Source organism: Bufo gargarizans, chromosome 7 (assembly GCF_014858855.1).
Source record: "Bufo gargarizans isolate SCDJY-AF-19 chromosome 7, ASM1485885v1, whole genome shotgun sequence".
Lineage (NCBI taxonomy): Eukaryota > Metazoa > Chordata > Amphibia > Anura > Bufonidae > Bufo > Bufo gargarizans.
Window position 1 is genome coordinate 34,271,446 of NC_058086.1, and position 16,868 is coordinate 34,288,313.

A 16,868-nucleotide genomic window follows, 5' to 3' on the forward strand; every position below is an offset into this window, starting at 1 on the left:
CCGTGTGAAGCCGGGTCCTTCTGCTAAATATATATAAGTCCACTATAGATACCTTTGAGTTGGCAGCAAGTGTCGGATGCTTTGCACGTTTTTTACTGTCTCGAGCTGCCAGCTGTGTCAGAATCCTCTGGTAGTAAGTGTCCATTTCACTTTTGAGCTTGTTCAGTCTTTCTTCTAATGCGGATGTCTCTTTCTTGGTTTCAAAATACTTTTTTTTCCAGGAATCTCTGGCTACAGGAGGAAAACAGTATATTCTGTATTAATAACACAAATGGCCTAGCTACTTAGAGGGGTTATCCCATGAATAATGTAAAAAATGAAAATCAGACATCATACAGTACATGACAACCTCTTTCTAACAAAGCTAAAACCAGCCCTGTACCTCGCATAGATCCAGAGATCTCCCCATTCATTGCTCTGCTAGATTTATATTAAGCTGAAAGCTCAAGGGGCGTGTCTTTTCTGCTGCAGGTAAGGGGGCGTGTCTCAGCTCTGCCTATCACAGCTCAGGAGGCAGTTGAAAGATGAAACTGAGCATGTGCGGCCATCTCAGTGAGCAGGACAAAGAAATTAGAAATTAAGTGGCGCTATACAGATACGTTTTATTGAATAACTCAGAGGCTATACAAACTTTTTAATTACATGCAATTACAAAAGTATTCAGCTCCAGGTGCTGGTTTGAAAACTATAGAATATTTTTCGTGGGACAACCCGTTTAATCCTCTAGACATGCTACATTAATTAGGACAGTGGATAAATGTCTGGTTGCTGGCGGTCCTGCCAATGGGACCTTGATTGATCGCTGGAATGAGAGTCCAGCACCTCCTCACAGCCAAATCACAGACAGAAGAAGCTTGAAATAATCGGTGCTCAAATGTGTAAAAATTATTTATAAAAAATAAATAAAAATATCAAGTTTCTTGCATCTGTCTTGCTTTATGCCACTATTTTTAGAATCGTAATTTTTTTAAATTATTTTTAAACTTTTTTTCTGAGTCTCATTAGGGGACTTTTACTATACTATCATGTCATATTAAGTCATGTAAAATTCGCAGGTATCTCTTAGAGCAGGGATGCTCAACCTGCTTCCCTCCAGCTGTTGCAAAATAGCTTATCGCTAATCAGTGAGTATGCGAGAGCTTCCAGGACACAAGCTGGATCTGATCACTCATTCAGTGCCTTCCATATAGATTGGTACCTTGCTGGCGCCGGAGTTTGTGCTGTTCTAGCAAATATTTTATTCGTTTTATTAGCTCCTCCCGGAATTTCTCCAGCTGGATCCGTTCTTCTTTTATAATATTTAACTGCTGTACAATTGCCTCGTCTGAAAATAAAACAGCAAAAAATATCTGAATTACAGTAAACTCTTTATAATATATATAAGGAAAGCAAAGATATTTCCCATTATTGTTTGCCCCTTACCCAGTCATTTTAGCTCATGTAGAAGGGGTCTGTGGCATTTAAAGTGAATGTTAAATTATGTGCTAATTAAATGTATAATATATATTTTAATCAAACTCCTTGGAGCTTACAGTTGCTAGTTGGTTTTCCCAGATTTACATACTAATGACCTAGCCTCAGGGATAGGCCATCAATATGTGATCGGTGGGGGTCTGAACTCCCAGCACCTCTGCCAATCAGCTGTTAAATGAGGCTGCGGTCTATTCTTAGGCCAGTGACATCACGCTCATCGGTCACGTGACCTAGGTGCAGCTCAGTTCCATTCAAGTTAAAGAAGCTGAGCTGCAGTACCAAGCACAGCCACTATGCAATTGACGGCGCTGTGCTTGGTAAACTTCAACAAGGTCACGGTCTCCTCAAACAGCTGATTGGCAGAGGTTCTGGGAGTTGGACCCCAACCAATCACATATTGATGGCCTATCCTGAGGAATATGAAAATCTTGGAAAACCTCTTTAAAGGGTTTTCTGATACTTAAACAGCGCTGCAGCCTCTTCCACAACCTATGATTTCACATCTTTTGGTGACATGTCCTTTTGTGCAGCTCAGTCCCATTCAAGTGAATTTTTCATGACTATGAAAATTGTAGATTCACACTGAAGGCATCAAAACTATGAATTAACACATGTGGAATTATATACAGAACAAAAAAGTGTGAAACAACAGAAACTTTGAAGAACCTAGAATATGACATATTTTCAGTTGTTTCACACTTGTTTGTTATGTATATAATTCCACATGTGTTAATTCATAGTTTTGATGCCTTCAGTGTGAATCTACAATTTTCATAGTCATGAAAATAAAGAAAACTCTTTGAATGAGATGGTGTGTCCAAACTTTTGGTCTGTACTGTATATATATTCTATGTACAGCACCTCAACCAGCCGATGTTCATATAAAAAAACTTGTTTGATTATTTATTATATTTGAATGTATCCGTACGGTGGGCCCCCATAAGAAATTTTACTGGTGGGCCCTAGGTACCCCAGTCAGACACTGGCCCTAACAGAGATTCACGAGGTTAACCATTCATTATATGCAGGTAGATGCTGATCAGTGATGGTCAGTTCGCAGTGTTCGCCAGCGAACACATGCGGGCTGCCATCTTTAGTAAGGTAGACTCACCTGTCCGGCGATGCACAGGTAAGCCCTTAGCTGTGCCTGTGCCCGGAGCCGGTTTAAAATCTAATGCAGTCACCGGGAGCAGGCAGTTCCGAGAACAGCCGCCGGGGGCCTTCATCGGGCTGTTCTCTGAACTGCCTGCTCTCGGTGACTGCATTTGATTTCAGACCGGCACAGGCACAGGTAAGGGCTTACCTGTGCATCTCCGGACGTGTGAGTCTACCTTACTAAAGATGGCAGCCCACATGTGTTCGCTGGCGAACACTGCGAACTGACCATCACTGATGCTGATTGCTCCAAGTTTTCAAATCTGCTTGTAAAACCAATCTTCAGGAATCTAATATCTAACTTGCTAAATGCTGCTAGTTTTTTTTTGTTAAATCATCTCCATCATCAGTACTTACCATGTGAAGGAATCTGGGATTTTGGAGATTCAATCGTTGGGAAATCTGGTAGGAGTGGTGGAGATGGCGGAGGCTGGTAGTGAGCTGGCTCTGCTAGATGTCTAAAAGAAGTATCACCAAACTGTAAAAACATATGATCAGATGTGGAACATGTACAGAGCACAGATGACATACAAGTAGACTGTACGTGGAACCACAGAATCATCTCAGGATCGATGTGGTCTCCAGAGGTCCAACCTATCATTAAGTCATGTCAAGATGGGAATGACCATTTAATACCTGGGGAACCCTTTTTCCTTCTTTTTTCTGCCCTCTGGGAGATTCTCACTCTCAGCTTTATTAAAGGAACCTTTACAAACTTTCTCCATAAACTGATGTATATAAAGTTTGACTGCAGAGGCAATGGTCTGACAAAAGTGCAGCCAAAAGCAAAACCAAATGCAAGCTTGCCGATGTGTGGGAAATCCATGTGCCGGAGTAACGCCTCATGCACACGAACCTTGTTTTGTTCCGCATCCGAGCCGCAGTTTTGGCGGCTCGAAAGTGGATCCATTCACTTCAATGGGGCCACAAAAGATGCAGACAGCACTCCGTGTGCTGTCCGCATCCGTTGCGCCGTTCCGTGGTCCGCAAAAAAAATATAACCTGTCCTATTCTTGTGTCCGCGCTTTGCGGACAAGAATAGGCAGTTATATTAAAGGCTGTCCGTGCCGTTCCGCAAATTGCGGAACGCACACGGACGCCATCCGTGTTTTGCGTATCCGCGGTTTGTGGACCGCAAAACACACAACGGTCATGTGCATGAGGCCTCAGAGCGGCTTTTTGTGGCCGTTCTAGGTTCTAATAAATCGAGGGCCTCCTCTGTTATATCTATATGCCCTAAATTACATATAGGCAGGGTTGTCTATTGCAGTGTTTCCCAACCAGTGTGCCTCCAGCTATTGCAAAACTACAACTCCCAGCCAAAGGCTGTCCAGGCATGCTGGGAGTTGTAGTTTTGCAACAGCTGGAGGCACACTGGTTGGGAAACACTGGTCTATAGCAAGCAAGCCCGTTCCAATTTTCATTGACTCTATTTGATCTGATTTATCTTTATCCCAGTTTCAGCAAATAAATGTTATATTTTTGTACAATAAAATATGTACCGTATGTATTTTTTTAAAAATATGTTTCCTGTATTAGTTTGAAGATCCCTTTTTGCTGTCATTTGAGAGGAACCTTCACTGTTTACTTAAAGTGAATAGACATTTGTCCTCGTCATGTGATGACGACAGGTGCGCGGCTCGTTACAAAATAACTGTACTGTGACGAGCCGAGCACCTGTATGTCCATCACATGAAGCCGGAGAGAATTTTCTCCACTCCAAGTAAACAATGAAGGCTTCTTTTTAATGACAGCAAGCAGAGATCTGGACCACCGTGAGGAATATGTGACAAAGGTAAATTAGAAAATTCTGCAATTTTTACTTCTCTTTTACCAAGATCCCAATTACCTGATGGTTTTGATCTCTTGACTTCCTGTTTGCGGGATTTTCTTTAACAGGTTTTTCTGGTCTAAAGATGAGAGATGCATAGAGGGATATTTATCGAGGTATTTACGCCACTATTTTGGCACAAAAAAAGTCATAAATTACATTCCCTATTTATGCCATAATTTGCAACTTTTTGAGCTTCTCAACACTTTTCTAAAGTGGCAAGAAGAGGTGCAGGGGGTAGCAGGAGGGGCACAGCCTACCGCTGCCCGCTGGATTTACTTTAATATACACCCGAAACCGGTGTAAGCTATACCTCAAGTCTAAACCAGCCTAGAGATGCACCTAATGTATTAAGAGGCATCTGTCTTTTAATAAATTATGCTCATCAAGCATCAAGACTGGCGTATGGGAACAGCAGTCTTGATAAATTCCCCCCATAGTATTAATGAGTAGATAGTGGGAAGTGTTTTAAGACGGTTGGTAGTTTTGTCTGGTATTAACATTGGTGACGTCTTGTCTTTGTACCGTTTCCATTGGGAGTGTTCACTTTCTACACCCAGGAGAGATTCTGCGATCCCAGAGTCACCAGTTGGGTTTCGTCCTGATAATTTCTTAGTGTCCTCAGAACTGACCACTTCTGACTTCTTACTCACATTGGAGACGTTTCCTGGATAAGATATAAAACAAATCTTTAGGTGTCTTCACACGTGGTAGATTTTGTTGCAGAAAATCCTCCCTCCACACTGATGCATCTGATGCGGGATCTGTAGATGACATACGGTAAGTGTCATCCACAGATCCCCCATCAGTGTCATCCACAGATCCCCCATCAGTGTCATCCACAGATCCCCCCCTAACAGTGCGTCATCCACAGATCCCCCCATAACAGTGCGTCATCCACAGATCCCGCCCATCAGTGTCATCCACAGATCCCCCATTCAGTGTCATCCACAGATCCCCATCAGTGTCATCCACAGATCCCCCCATAACAGTGTGTCATCCACAGATCCCCCATACAGGTGTCATCCAAAGATCCCCCCATAACAGTGCGTCATCCACAGATCCCCCCATAACAGTGCTATCCACAGATCTCCCCATAGCAGTGCGTCATCCAAAGATCCCCCCATAACAGTGCGTCATCCACAGATCCCCCCATAACAGTGCGTCATCCACAGATCCCCCATAACAGTGCGTCATCCACAGATCCCCCCATAACAGTGCGTCATCCACAGATCCCCCAATAACAGTTCGTCATCCACAGATCCCCCCCATAACAGTGCGTCATCCACAGATCCCCCCCATAACAGTGCGTCATCCACAGATCCCCCCCATATCCACAGATCCCCCCATAACAGTGCGTCATCCACAGATCCCCCCATAACAGTGCGTCATCCACAGATCCCCCCCCCCATAACAGTGCGTCATCCACAGATCCCCCCCATAACAGTGCGGCATCCACAGATCCCCCCCCCATAACAGTGCGTCATCCACAGATCCCCCCCCCCATAACAGTGCGGCATCCACAGATCCCCCCCATAACAGTGCGTCATCCACAGATCCCCCCATAACAGTGCGTCATCCACAGATCCCCCCCATAACAGTGCGTCATCCACAGATCCCCCCCCATAACAGTGCGTCATCCACAGATCCCCCCCCATAACAGTGCGGCATCCACAAATCCCCCCCATAACATTGCGGCATCCACAGATCCCTCATAACAGTGTGGCATCTACAGACCACCATTAGTTCAAAACCTACCAAAAGCACACCTTTTGGTTAAAATATTTTTTTTCTTATTTTCCTCCTCAAAAACCTAGGTGCGCCTTATCATCAGGTGCGTCTTATAAAGCGAAAAATACGGTAGATCCTGTGGGCAACTTGTCTTAGGTACTATACACATTTCTGCAATTTAATGGAAATTTCCTAGTGTATATGTAATATAGATGAGTAAGAGCAGATGAAATACCGTTCACCAGAGGTAATATGCTGCTGTCGTCAATCTGAACTTGATATTGCATCTGGTGTGTAAGTGGCACAATGTGCGGTCTCTTCTTATTCCATAGGTAGCTCCTGCCTTCATCCTGAACTGGTTGGGACACGGTCGGATTGTTCTCATTGATGGGCTGAATTGTAATCTTTCCCTCATTGATGGCATCAACCCGCGCTTCAGACTTCTCAGAGGCTGAATACTCTGTCTGAAACTGATGCTGATCTGGCGTAACTGTGGATCCGTAGGTACTTCCATCATTACTGAACCCGGGAAGGAGATATAATTCTGGTTCACGTGCCTGCGAAAACCGGGGGGGGGGGGGGGCGGGGGGCATGTTAAAATGCTGAATATTCTGCAACCATCATTTTACACACCCTTAAAATTTGACTCTGGTTCCATGTCATGGGTATTGAGGACACACTAGGCATCCATAGTGAAATAATGTCACATAGCCAGAAAAGCAGTAGTTGAGGACCTCTTGGCGCCAGAAGAGGGCACCAGAAGAGGGCACCAAAATGAAGCAGATATTCTTTTTATTTCAGCAATGTTTAACAACACGTTTCGGAGGACAAAACCCCGTTCATCAGGTTATCGATTGCACATAGCCATAAAGATAAGGACATATCCCCGCCGGGACATAAACCAGACCATCAGTGAATGGACCCTGCAGACAGAAGCCCTCTTTTTGTTTGGACATCTGCTACATAAAGTTTAACTGAAATAAAGTGTATAATATAAAGAATTTGTGTGGGCCAGAGTATTTTTATTTATTTTTTACCAGACACAGTGCTGCTTTTAACCATGGCAGTGCAACTCAGCCCCAATTCAAGATAATGGAGCTACAAGCCATGTCTTGCCAAGGGCAACTATTCACTTGATCGGTAGGGTTACTAGCAATCAAACCTGTAACGAGCCTACACTTATTACGTACTCTAGTAGGAAACCACAAATTTTTAGACCTGCAGAGCATTTCAATTTTGCTTTGCATACAGCGGTATAATGCATTACATTGCGTGAAGAGCCCAGAAAACTTCAGGAGGACCAAGCAATGTCCTTTTGCATTGGGCAACGCATCTGACATCCTGCTGGCAAGAACTGGCAATGTCTTAAAGGGCATCTGTCAGCAGTTTTGTACCTATGAAACTGGCTGACCTGCTGCATGTGCACTTGGCAGCTAAAGGCATCTGTCTTGGTCCCATGTTCATATGTGCCCGCATTGCTGAGAAAAATGATGTTTTAATATATGCAAATGAGCCCCTAGGAGCAACGGGGGCGTTACCATTACACCTAGAGGCTCTGCACTCTCTGCAACTGCTGCGCCCTCCGCTGTGCAAGACTTTGGGAGAAGTCAGGACCCAGTGTGATCACAATTTAACTGCCTGGCCGTGTCAAGCAGAGTGGAGAGGACGTGATAGTTGCAGAGAGAGCTGAGCCTCTAGGTGTAAGGGCAACGCCCCCGTTGCTCCTAGAGGCTCATTTGCATATATTCAAACTTCATTTTTCTCAGCAATGCGGGCACATATGAACATGGGACCAACACAGATGCCAAGCGCACATGTAACAGGTCAGCCAGTGTCATAGGTACAAAACTGCTGACAGATGCCCTTTAAAATGTTTGTAGAGAGATCTACTTACATATGGTGGAGCAAATGACTTTAGCTTCAATTCATATTCTTGTCTTGACTTTACCTGCACATGAGAAAAAAATCCATTGTAAACGGATATAGTAAAGATAAAGCACAGCTTGTGTTATAAGGGCGTGCAAGAAAATGTATAATTTATGTCTATAAAAAAAAGAACTCTATCCTGTGATTGGTTGCTACAAGACCATTTTTCAGTTAATTATGATAAATGAAACCTACTGTTTTCCAATGAAAGAGCTGATATACGGTAAGTCTCCCTTTCTTTATACCGTCATACAATGCAGATCGCAGACTCTCACTAAGACTCCTATCATTATGATGCAGAATGAGGCCAGTGTCCTTCCTGTCTGGCTGCACAGATGTAAATGGAGAACGTGAAATCAATAGGGTTGTGTAACAGTTGTGAAACCGCATCACCGGGAAACTGAGCAAATATTTGACCACAAAACAATGAAATAATGTTGCCAGGGTCAAGGCATTGCCAGATGAAACAGAGGAACGGAATACACGTTTTTTCTTTAATTCTGCACGAGAATGCGTCTGTCCGGTATTCAGAAAGGAGGATGGAAAATGCTGATTATTTTATCAAAAAGAAACATTGATGGTTAGCTCGCCTCAATCTGTTTGAGTGCAACCGGGAAAAGGCTTCTACAGAACTTGCAGAAAAATACATAGACTTCTCCAGCACTTCCATAAAACATATCCTCTTAAGGGCTCCTGAACACGAACAGATATTTTGTCCACATCCGAGCCGCATTTTTTGATGGTCGGATGTGGAACCATTCACTTTAATGGGGCTACAAAAGATGCGGACAGCACCCAGTGTGCTGTCCGCATCCGTATGTCTGTTCTATGGCGTCTGCAAAAATATAGAACATGTCCTATTCTTGTTCGCATTACGGACAGGTAGAGGACTGTATGCAGAACGCACACGGCCGCTATCCGTGTTTTGTGGATTGCAAAACAGGCAACGTTGTGTGCATGAGCCCTCATTCATTTACGATTAAAAACATCTTGTACAATAGGAAACAGAAGACAACATGTTTCGGACTCAGAAAGTCTAGACCTTAGTCATGATACTGGAGAAGTGGATGTATTTTTCTGCATTTTCCTCATTTGGACATAACTGTACACCCATCCACTGAATGGCGCGGCACAGGAGCTGTAACGCCATGATCAGCGCTACCGATGTTCCAAGCCGTTTGACAGATGGAGGGAGCCCCCTTCGTCTCCATGATTCCCCAGTTACCATGGCTGATGGCTTAAGAACATCCCCCAGGCCTGCCATGTCTATGCCTTTTACACTGACAAGTAATAATGCTCTGTTACACTGAGTAGTGTTTTAGTTGCAGGCACAAAGTGTAAACCAGCATAAAACAGGGTTTGTAAGGCAGTAAGGGGGGAATCACAGAATGAACATACGACCCTGTTCACGGGATTATAGTAGAATTAGGTCAAATTCACAAACGGGTATCACAGAAAGAACCATTTAATTCTAAAGCTTCACTTTTAATATTTATATTTAAAATTAAAGACCCATAATGTATAAGAAATAGATATAAACAAGAAAAAGAAATAAAGCAAAAATAAATCTATCCCACTTGACTGCTTGGATGTAGGCAATCAAGTGAATGATAGGGGGCAATGTCCCTAGTGGATTACCCTACAATTATGGCCCTGCCTGAAAACGGAATGGCCGCCCCGATAGGGGCGATCCCGTATCTCGTACCTCCTATAGTGCCCTAGAGGACCCTGATACAGGTGACCGATGATAGTGATCCTATGGGGAGACCAGTACTAGTCTACAGGTGTGCCAAAAATAAGAAATGCTTTATTTATACAAATAACACCCCAACCCCCATAAGGTGAAGGTAAAAATGACAAAGACAATGTGTGATTGTGATATGGTTGTAAAAAGCGTCCCTACGCGTTTCGCCCTGTTAATATTGGGCTCCTCAGGGGACAAAAGCCAAAATACCACACGGGGTGTATAACATAAAATATCAAGGACAGCAAGACAGCCACGAAAACAATATTAATCACGTGACTACAGTATAATTAAATATAGTATGATAAACTGGTCACTGAATTGTGATTAATTATTGGAGAAAAAGACATACAAAAATCCAGTTGTACAGTAGGGCAAAGGTATGCCAGGCGGTGCAACTGGAGGGTGATGAAATATAACTGATCACACGATAGTGAACCAAAAGTCACCATATAGACACATGTCCTATCATGTGTTAATAATATTGATGGACAATTGTGTAAGTATAGCAGGTGATAGCAGTCTATTCAACTATAGTTATAGTTGACAAGTTAAATATAATGATACTAGAAGGTCTATTAGCATGTCACAATGCTCTATTATAAGTATACATAGAGGCGGAGTGGTCAGATATCTTGATATATAGGGATTACTCTATCCCCTCTGGCTGTACTAACAATCAGACCCCTGTGTTGATCTTATGGCGGCATATTCGAGCTGTAACAGATCAACAGACTATTATCCAGTGACAAAGCAAATAGAGACTTGCGTGTCTAGGAGATGATAGAGGTATTCTCCACTTATCTTTGGCCCACTCCGGTAGGTACAGATGTCCTGATACTGGGAGGCTGCAGAGGATGGTGCCGCGAAGTCTTGGCGTGACCGCTCGCCTGGATGAAGACGCGGCCGCACCTGGGGAGCGGCGTCTGTGTTTAAATCAGTACCACTTCCGGGTATGACGCGCGGACACGTGATCGCATGACGGCGGTCACGTGACTTGCCGTGACGTCATGGAGGCAAGGCCCGCATACTGCCTCGATAGCTAGGGGGAGGCGGCTTAAGCGATGCACATAGCAAATCGCTGAGTTGTTAAAGCTTATAGCCTACAGGATGTTGGTATGTGGAGCCCTATGTATAGGTATCATTCCATAGGGTCACAGAAGGGCCATAAGTGTATATGTCAATTTAATTAACTATTACATATGATTAAAATCATGCAGAATATTGTATCAATTCTATAGGGGACACCCATAAAGTGTGATATAGATAAAAGTATGATGCAATGATTAATCTAATTTATGTGCCGGTGAATATACAAGAGGTAGATGAGGTTGTCAGGTTATAGTGTAAAGTTTAGTGATCATCACCTATGTTTAAATCATATTATATAGTTGGCTGGTCCTCCATAATATAGTCAGGGACTGTCGTTCAGATTAATGGATCCAAAATAATAAATAAGCGGTATTGGGATAGGAGTAGAGACGATTATTCTCTCTATGATATATTGGTATAATACCACTGGTTTACAGATTACCAGTATAAGGATATCTACATATTAGATTTTTTGACCTCTTCATAAAAAGCACGCAAAATCGATGTGTTCGTTCAGTCCAGCCGGTGTGGTTGTATTAAGTCTGAAAATCCATTTAGATTCTTTTTGTTTTAGGAGTTTATCTATGTCTCCTTTTCTGGTTGTGAGTTTTAATACCTCGATCACTGAGAATCGGACATCTTCAGGATTCCCGGCGTGGTTAGTCCAAACATGACGAGAAATTGGTTTATCACGTCTTTTACGGATATCTCCAATATGTTCCAAGACTCTTACTTTAAATGATCTCTTTGTTTTCCCTATATATTTAAGGCCACAGGGACATGTGGCCATGTATATAACACCCATAGTGTTGCAGTTGGCGAAGCTACGGACGTGAAATGTTTTCTCGTTCGAGCTGTTCTGAAATGTATTGCCTGGAGATAGAAAGCTGCAGGCTTTACATTTCCCGCATCTAAAGGTGCCCACTTGTCTATTTGTAAGCCATGTATTTGTTACTGGGGGGTCCAAATGACTATGCACCAGAGTGTCCCCTATACTGCGTCCTCGTCTAAATGTGATAGACGGGTTTTCTGGCAGGACGTCTGTCAAGTCTGGGTCTGTTTTGATTAAAGACCAATAGCGACTCAGAATGTCCCGAACCTGTTGGGACTCAGAGTCAAACGTACCAATGATTCTGATCGGTCCTGGAGTGTTTGTTATTGCTTTTTTGGGGGTTTGTAGGAGGGAGGGGCGATCCCTTGATTTAGCCCAGTTCCAAGCCTCATAAAGGCAATGGTCGGGGTACCCCCTTTCTTTAAAACGATGGAATAGTTTTGAGGATTCCCTCACAAAAGTCTCCGGGTCCGAACAATTACGTCGCACCCTCAAGAATTGACCTTTGGGGATACCTTTTTTGAGGGACCTCGGGTGGAAACTCTCCCACCGGAGAAGACTGTTGGTGGAGGTCTTTTTTCTGAACAGTGTTGTTTTAATGTAATTATTTGTGTCCCTTTCGAGGGTCACATCTAGAAACGTGATTCGACTATGATGTATTTCTGACGTGAAAAATAGTCCTATCTGATTAGAATTCAGTGTATTCATAAATAGATGAAATTCCTGTTCAGTTCCAGACCATAGAAGTAGGATATCGTCTATGAATCTGGACCAAAGAGATATATGTTTAGTCCACTGATTCATAGCTTCAGAGAAGACTATCACGTCTTCCCACCAGCCCAGGAGCAAGTTTGCATATGTCGGTGCACACGGGCTACCCATAGCGGTGCCCCTGAGCTGGTGGTAGAGGCGACCATCGAATGTAAAATAATTATGTGTTAGAACAAACTTAAGTAGTTCGAGAACAAAGTTATTGTGATGAACCATGTTAGTAGATCGAGTGTCCAAAAAATATTTTGCTGATAACAGACCTTTATCGTGAGGGATCGATGTGTAGAGTGCCTCTACATCAATCGAAGCGAACCAGGTGTATGGTTCCAGGGAAATGCCTTCTAATCTTTTAAGCAAGTCGGTGGTGTCGCGAAGATAGGAGGGTAGAGCGGATACAAATGGTCGTAGGATGTAATCGATGTAGGTCCCTACATGTTGGGTGAGGCTCTCAATACCAGAGACAATAGGACGTCCCTTCAGTGGAACTGTTCCCTTATGGATTTTCGGAAGTCCATAAAAGGTCGCAATTTTTGGGTTAGTTGGTAGTAAAAATTCGGATTCTTTTTTGTCTATACATTTATTAAGAAGGCCCCATTGTATGATCTCAGTCAGTTCGGCTAGATAGGTTGGTGTGGGGTCACTTTTCAAGCGTTCGTAACTATTTGTGTCTGATACGAGGGTATAGCACATGTCCCTATTTTGTTGGAGGGAAAGGATAACAATGTTTCCCCCCTTATCTGATGGTTTCACAACAATGTTACTATTTTTATTGAGATTTTGTAGTGCTATCATTTCAGAATAAGTATAGTTTTTATGTATATTTTTTTCTTCAAGTTTGTGTAAATCACGTGTTACTGATCTCAAAAAGGTTTCAATATTAGCATCGTTGAGGGTTTTGGGTGGCATTTTAGTGCTTCTGTTTTTGAGAGACGTGAACGGGCCTTGTCCAATGGGGCGTTCATTTTCATCTAGTAACTCTGTGAGATTGTTCAAACTGTCTAGATCTTCCCTATTGATCCCCAATTCTAGGCATCTTTTTTGATCTGTTGTGGCGAAGATTTTGTGCCAACGAAGTTTTCTAGTGAAAAGATTTAGATCTTTGATCCAGTTGAAGCAATTGTAACGTGTAGTTGGAACAAAGGTCAAGCCCCTTCTTAGAATAGATATTTCGTCTCTGGATAATGTAATATCTGAGAGGTTAATAATTGACATGTCAGATGAAGTACAGCTTATTTCTTGTTTAGTTGATGAGGTAGAGGGCGATCCCTCAATCCATAGATGTTTCCCTGTGGTGGGCCTAAAAAAGGCAGGGAGTTGGACGTTGGCATACCAGAGTGTGTAGAGGGCCCCAATACACAGCCATCTGAAGTATATTCCTGCCTTCTGTCGTCTCGTGTTCTGTCTCCTCTCTCTTCCATATTTTGTGACTCCCATTGTCTCTGATATTGAGAGCCTGTCGATTGTTCCCCCCTGCCGGTAGGTCTGGATCCCAAATATCTGCTCCGTCCCCTCCTGCGACCTCTCCCTCTCCAATTTGTTCTTGGGTGGGTGTAAGTCTGACGATATGTGGTAGACTCTGGATCAGAACTCTCTGCCTCTGAGGCAGATGTGTCAGTAATGAAACCCCTTTGATCTGTTCTTATGTTCGTGTAAGCTGTGTTGCTTCTAAATTCTGTAAGGTCTTTAGTAAATTGGCGGTGTTTCCTTTCTACCAGATTATTTCTAAACTTTTCGATGTTGTTTTGAAGTTCAAGTTCTTTTTTGGGGAATTCAGTATGATCTTTGAATTTTAGAGCTTGGTCAGTTAGGTTTTTTTTACGTTTCTCTAGTTGTTCAATATTAGTTTTTTCTTGATCTAATAGTAAACGCATGAACCTGACTGAGCTTGCTGTTGCTTCAGCCTCCCATTTCACCAGTAGTTCAGCGTTACTGATGCGTGCGGCTGGGCGTATGAAAATACGAAGGCCCCTTGGTACAATTGAGTTTTTAATATAGTTGTCTAGTGATTGAATCTCCCACCAGGTTTTAATATACTCTTTATGGGTCTCGTATAGATCTTTAAAGGCAGTTTTAATGGATGGAGTCGCTATTGAAGGTAAACTCAGTTCCTTCTCTGAAAAAATCTCTGTAGCTTCTAAAAGCCATCTATCTTCATTATTTTGCGTGCTAAGAAAGCCGGCCATATCAAGTCAAGAATTGATAATAGATATAGGTTTGGGTTAAAATTCGTTTCTCAAGATGGGAATCACAGAATGAACATACGACCCTGTTCACGGGATTATAGTAGAATTAGGTCAAATTCACAAACGGGTATCACAGAAAGAACCATTTAATTCTAAAGCTTCACTTTTAATATTTATATTTAAAATTAAAGACCCATAATGTATAAGAAATAGATATAAACAAGAAAAAGAAATAAAGCAAAAATAAATCTATCCCACTTGACTGCTTGGATGTAGGCAATCAAGTGAATGATAGGGGGCAATGTCCCTAGTGGATTACCCTACAATTATGGCCCTGCCTGAAAACGGAATGGCCGCCCCGATAGGGGCGATCCCGTATCTCGTACCTCCTATAGTGCCCTAGAGGACCCTGATACAGGTGACCGATGATAGTGATCCTATGGGGAGACCAGTACTAGTCTACAGGTGTGCCAAAAATAAGAAATGCTTTATTTATACAAATAACACCCCAACCCCCATAAGGTGAAGGTAAAAATGACAAAGACAATGTGTGATTGTGATATGGTTGTAAAAAGCGTCCCTACGCGTTTCGCCCTGTTAATATTGGGCTCCTCAGGGGACAAAAGCCAAAATACCACACGGGGTGTATAACATAAAATATCAAGGACAGCAAGACAGCCACGAAAACAATATTAATCACGTGACTACAGTATAATTAAATATAGTATGATAAACTGGTCACTGAATTGTGATTAATTATTGGAGAAAAAGACATACAAAAATCCAGTTGTACAGTAGGGCAAAGGTATGCCAGGCGGTGCAACTGGAGGGTGATGAAATATAACTGATCACACGATAGTGAACCAAAAGTCACCATATAGACACATGTCCTATCATGTGTTAATAATATTGATGGACAATTGTGTAAGTATAGCAGGTGATAGCAGTCTATTCAACTATAGTTATAGTTGACAAGTTAAATATAATGATACTAGAAGGTCTATTAGCATGTCACAATGCTCTATTATAAGTATACATAGAGGCGGAGTGGTCAGATATCTTGATATATAGGGATTACTCTATCCCCTCTGGCTGTACTAACAATCAGACCCCTGTGTTGATCTTATGGCGGCATATTCGAGCTGTAACAGATCAACAGACTATTATCCAGTGACAAAGCAAATAGAGACTTGCGTGTCTAGGAGATGATAGAGGTATTCTCCACTTATCTTTGGCCCACTCCGGTAGGTACAGATGTCCTGATACTGGGAGGCTGCAGAGGATGGTGCCGCGAAGTCTTGGCGTGACCGCTCGCCTGGATGAAGACGCGGCCGCACCTGGGGAGCGGCGTCTGTGTTTAAATCAGTACCACTTCCGGGTATGACGCGCGGACACGTGATCGCATGACGGCGGTCACGTGACTTGCCGTGACGTCATGGAGGCAAGGCCCGCATACTGCCTCGATAGCTAGGGGGAGGCGGCTTAAGCGATGCACATAGCAAATCGCTGAGTTGTTAAAGCTTATAGCCTACAGGATGTTGGTATGTGGAGCCCTATGTATAGGTATCATTCCATAGGGTCACAGAAGGGCCATAAGTGTATATGTCAATTTAATTAACTATTACATATGATTAAAATCATGCAGAATATTGTATCAATTCTATAGGGGACACCCATAAAGTGTGATATAGATAAAAGTATGATGCAATGATTAATCTAATTTATGTGCCGGTGAATATACAAGAGGTAGATGAGGTTGTCAGGTTATAGTGTAAAGTTTAGTGATCATCACCTATGTTTAAATCATATTATATAGTTGGCTGGTCCTCCATAATATAGTCAGGGACTGTCGTTCAGATTAATGGATCCAAAATAATAAATAAGCGGTATTGGGATAGGAGTAGAGACGATTATTCTCTCTATGATATATTGGTATAATACCACTGGTTTACAGATTACCAGTATAAGGATATCTACATATTAGATTTTTTGACCTCTTCATAAAAAGCACGCAAAATCGATGTGTTCGTTCAGTCCAGCCGGTGTGGTTGTATTAAGTCTGAAAATCCATTTAGATTCTTTTTGTTTTAGGAGTTTATCTATGTCTCCTTTTCTGGTTGTGAGTTTTAA

At 42.6% G+C, this 16,868-nt stretch overlaps 1 protein-coding gene across 1 annotated transcript in view; it reads right to left on the reverse strand.

The window, feature by feature from the left end:
• Positions 1-16,868, reverse strand: part of SPATA1 (spermatogenesis associated 1) — a 33,483-nt gene that overhangs the window by 5,113 nt on the left and 11,502 nt on the right. Inside the window, 7 exon segments of the mRNA XM_044301056.1 lie at positions 44-231; positions 1,199-1,324; positions 2,986-3,106; positions 4,478-4,538; positions 4,985-5,126; positions 6,426-6,747; positions 8,085-8,138. Coding sequence (XP_044156991.1) covers positions 44-231; positions 1,199-1,324; positions 2,986-3,106; positions 4,478-4,538; positions 4,985-5,126; positions 6,426-6,747; positions 8,085-8,138 — 1,014 coding nt within the window.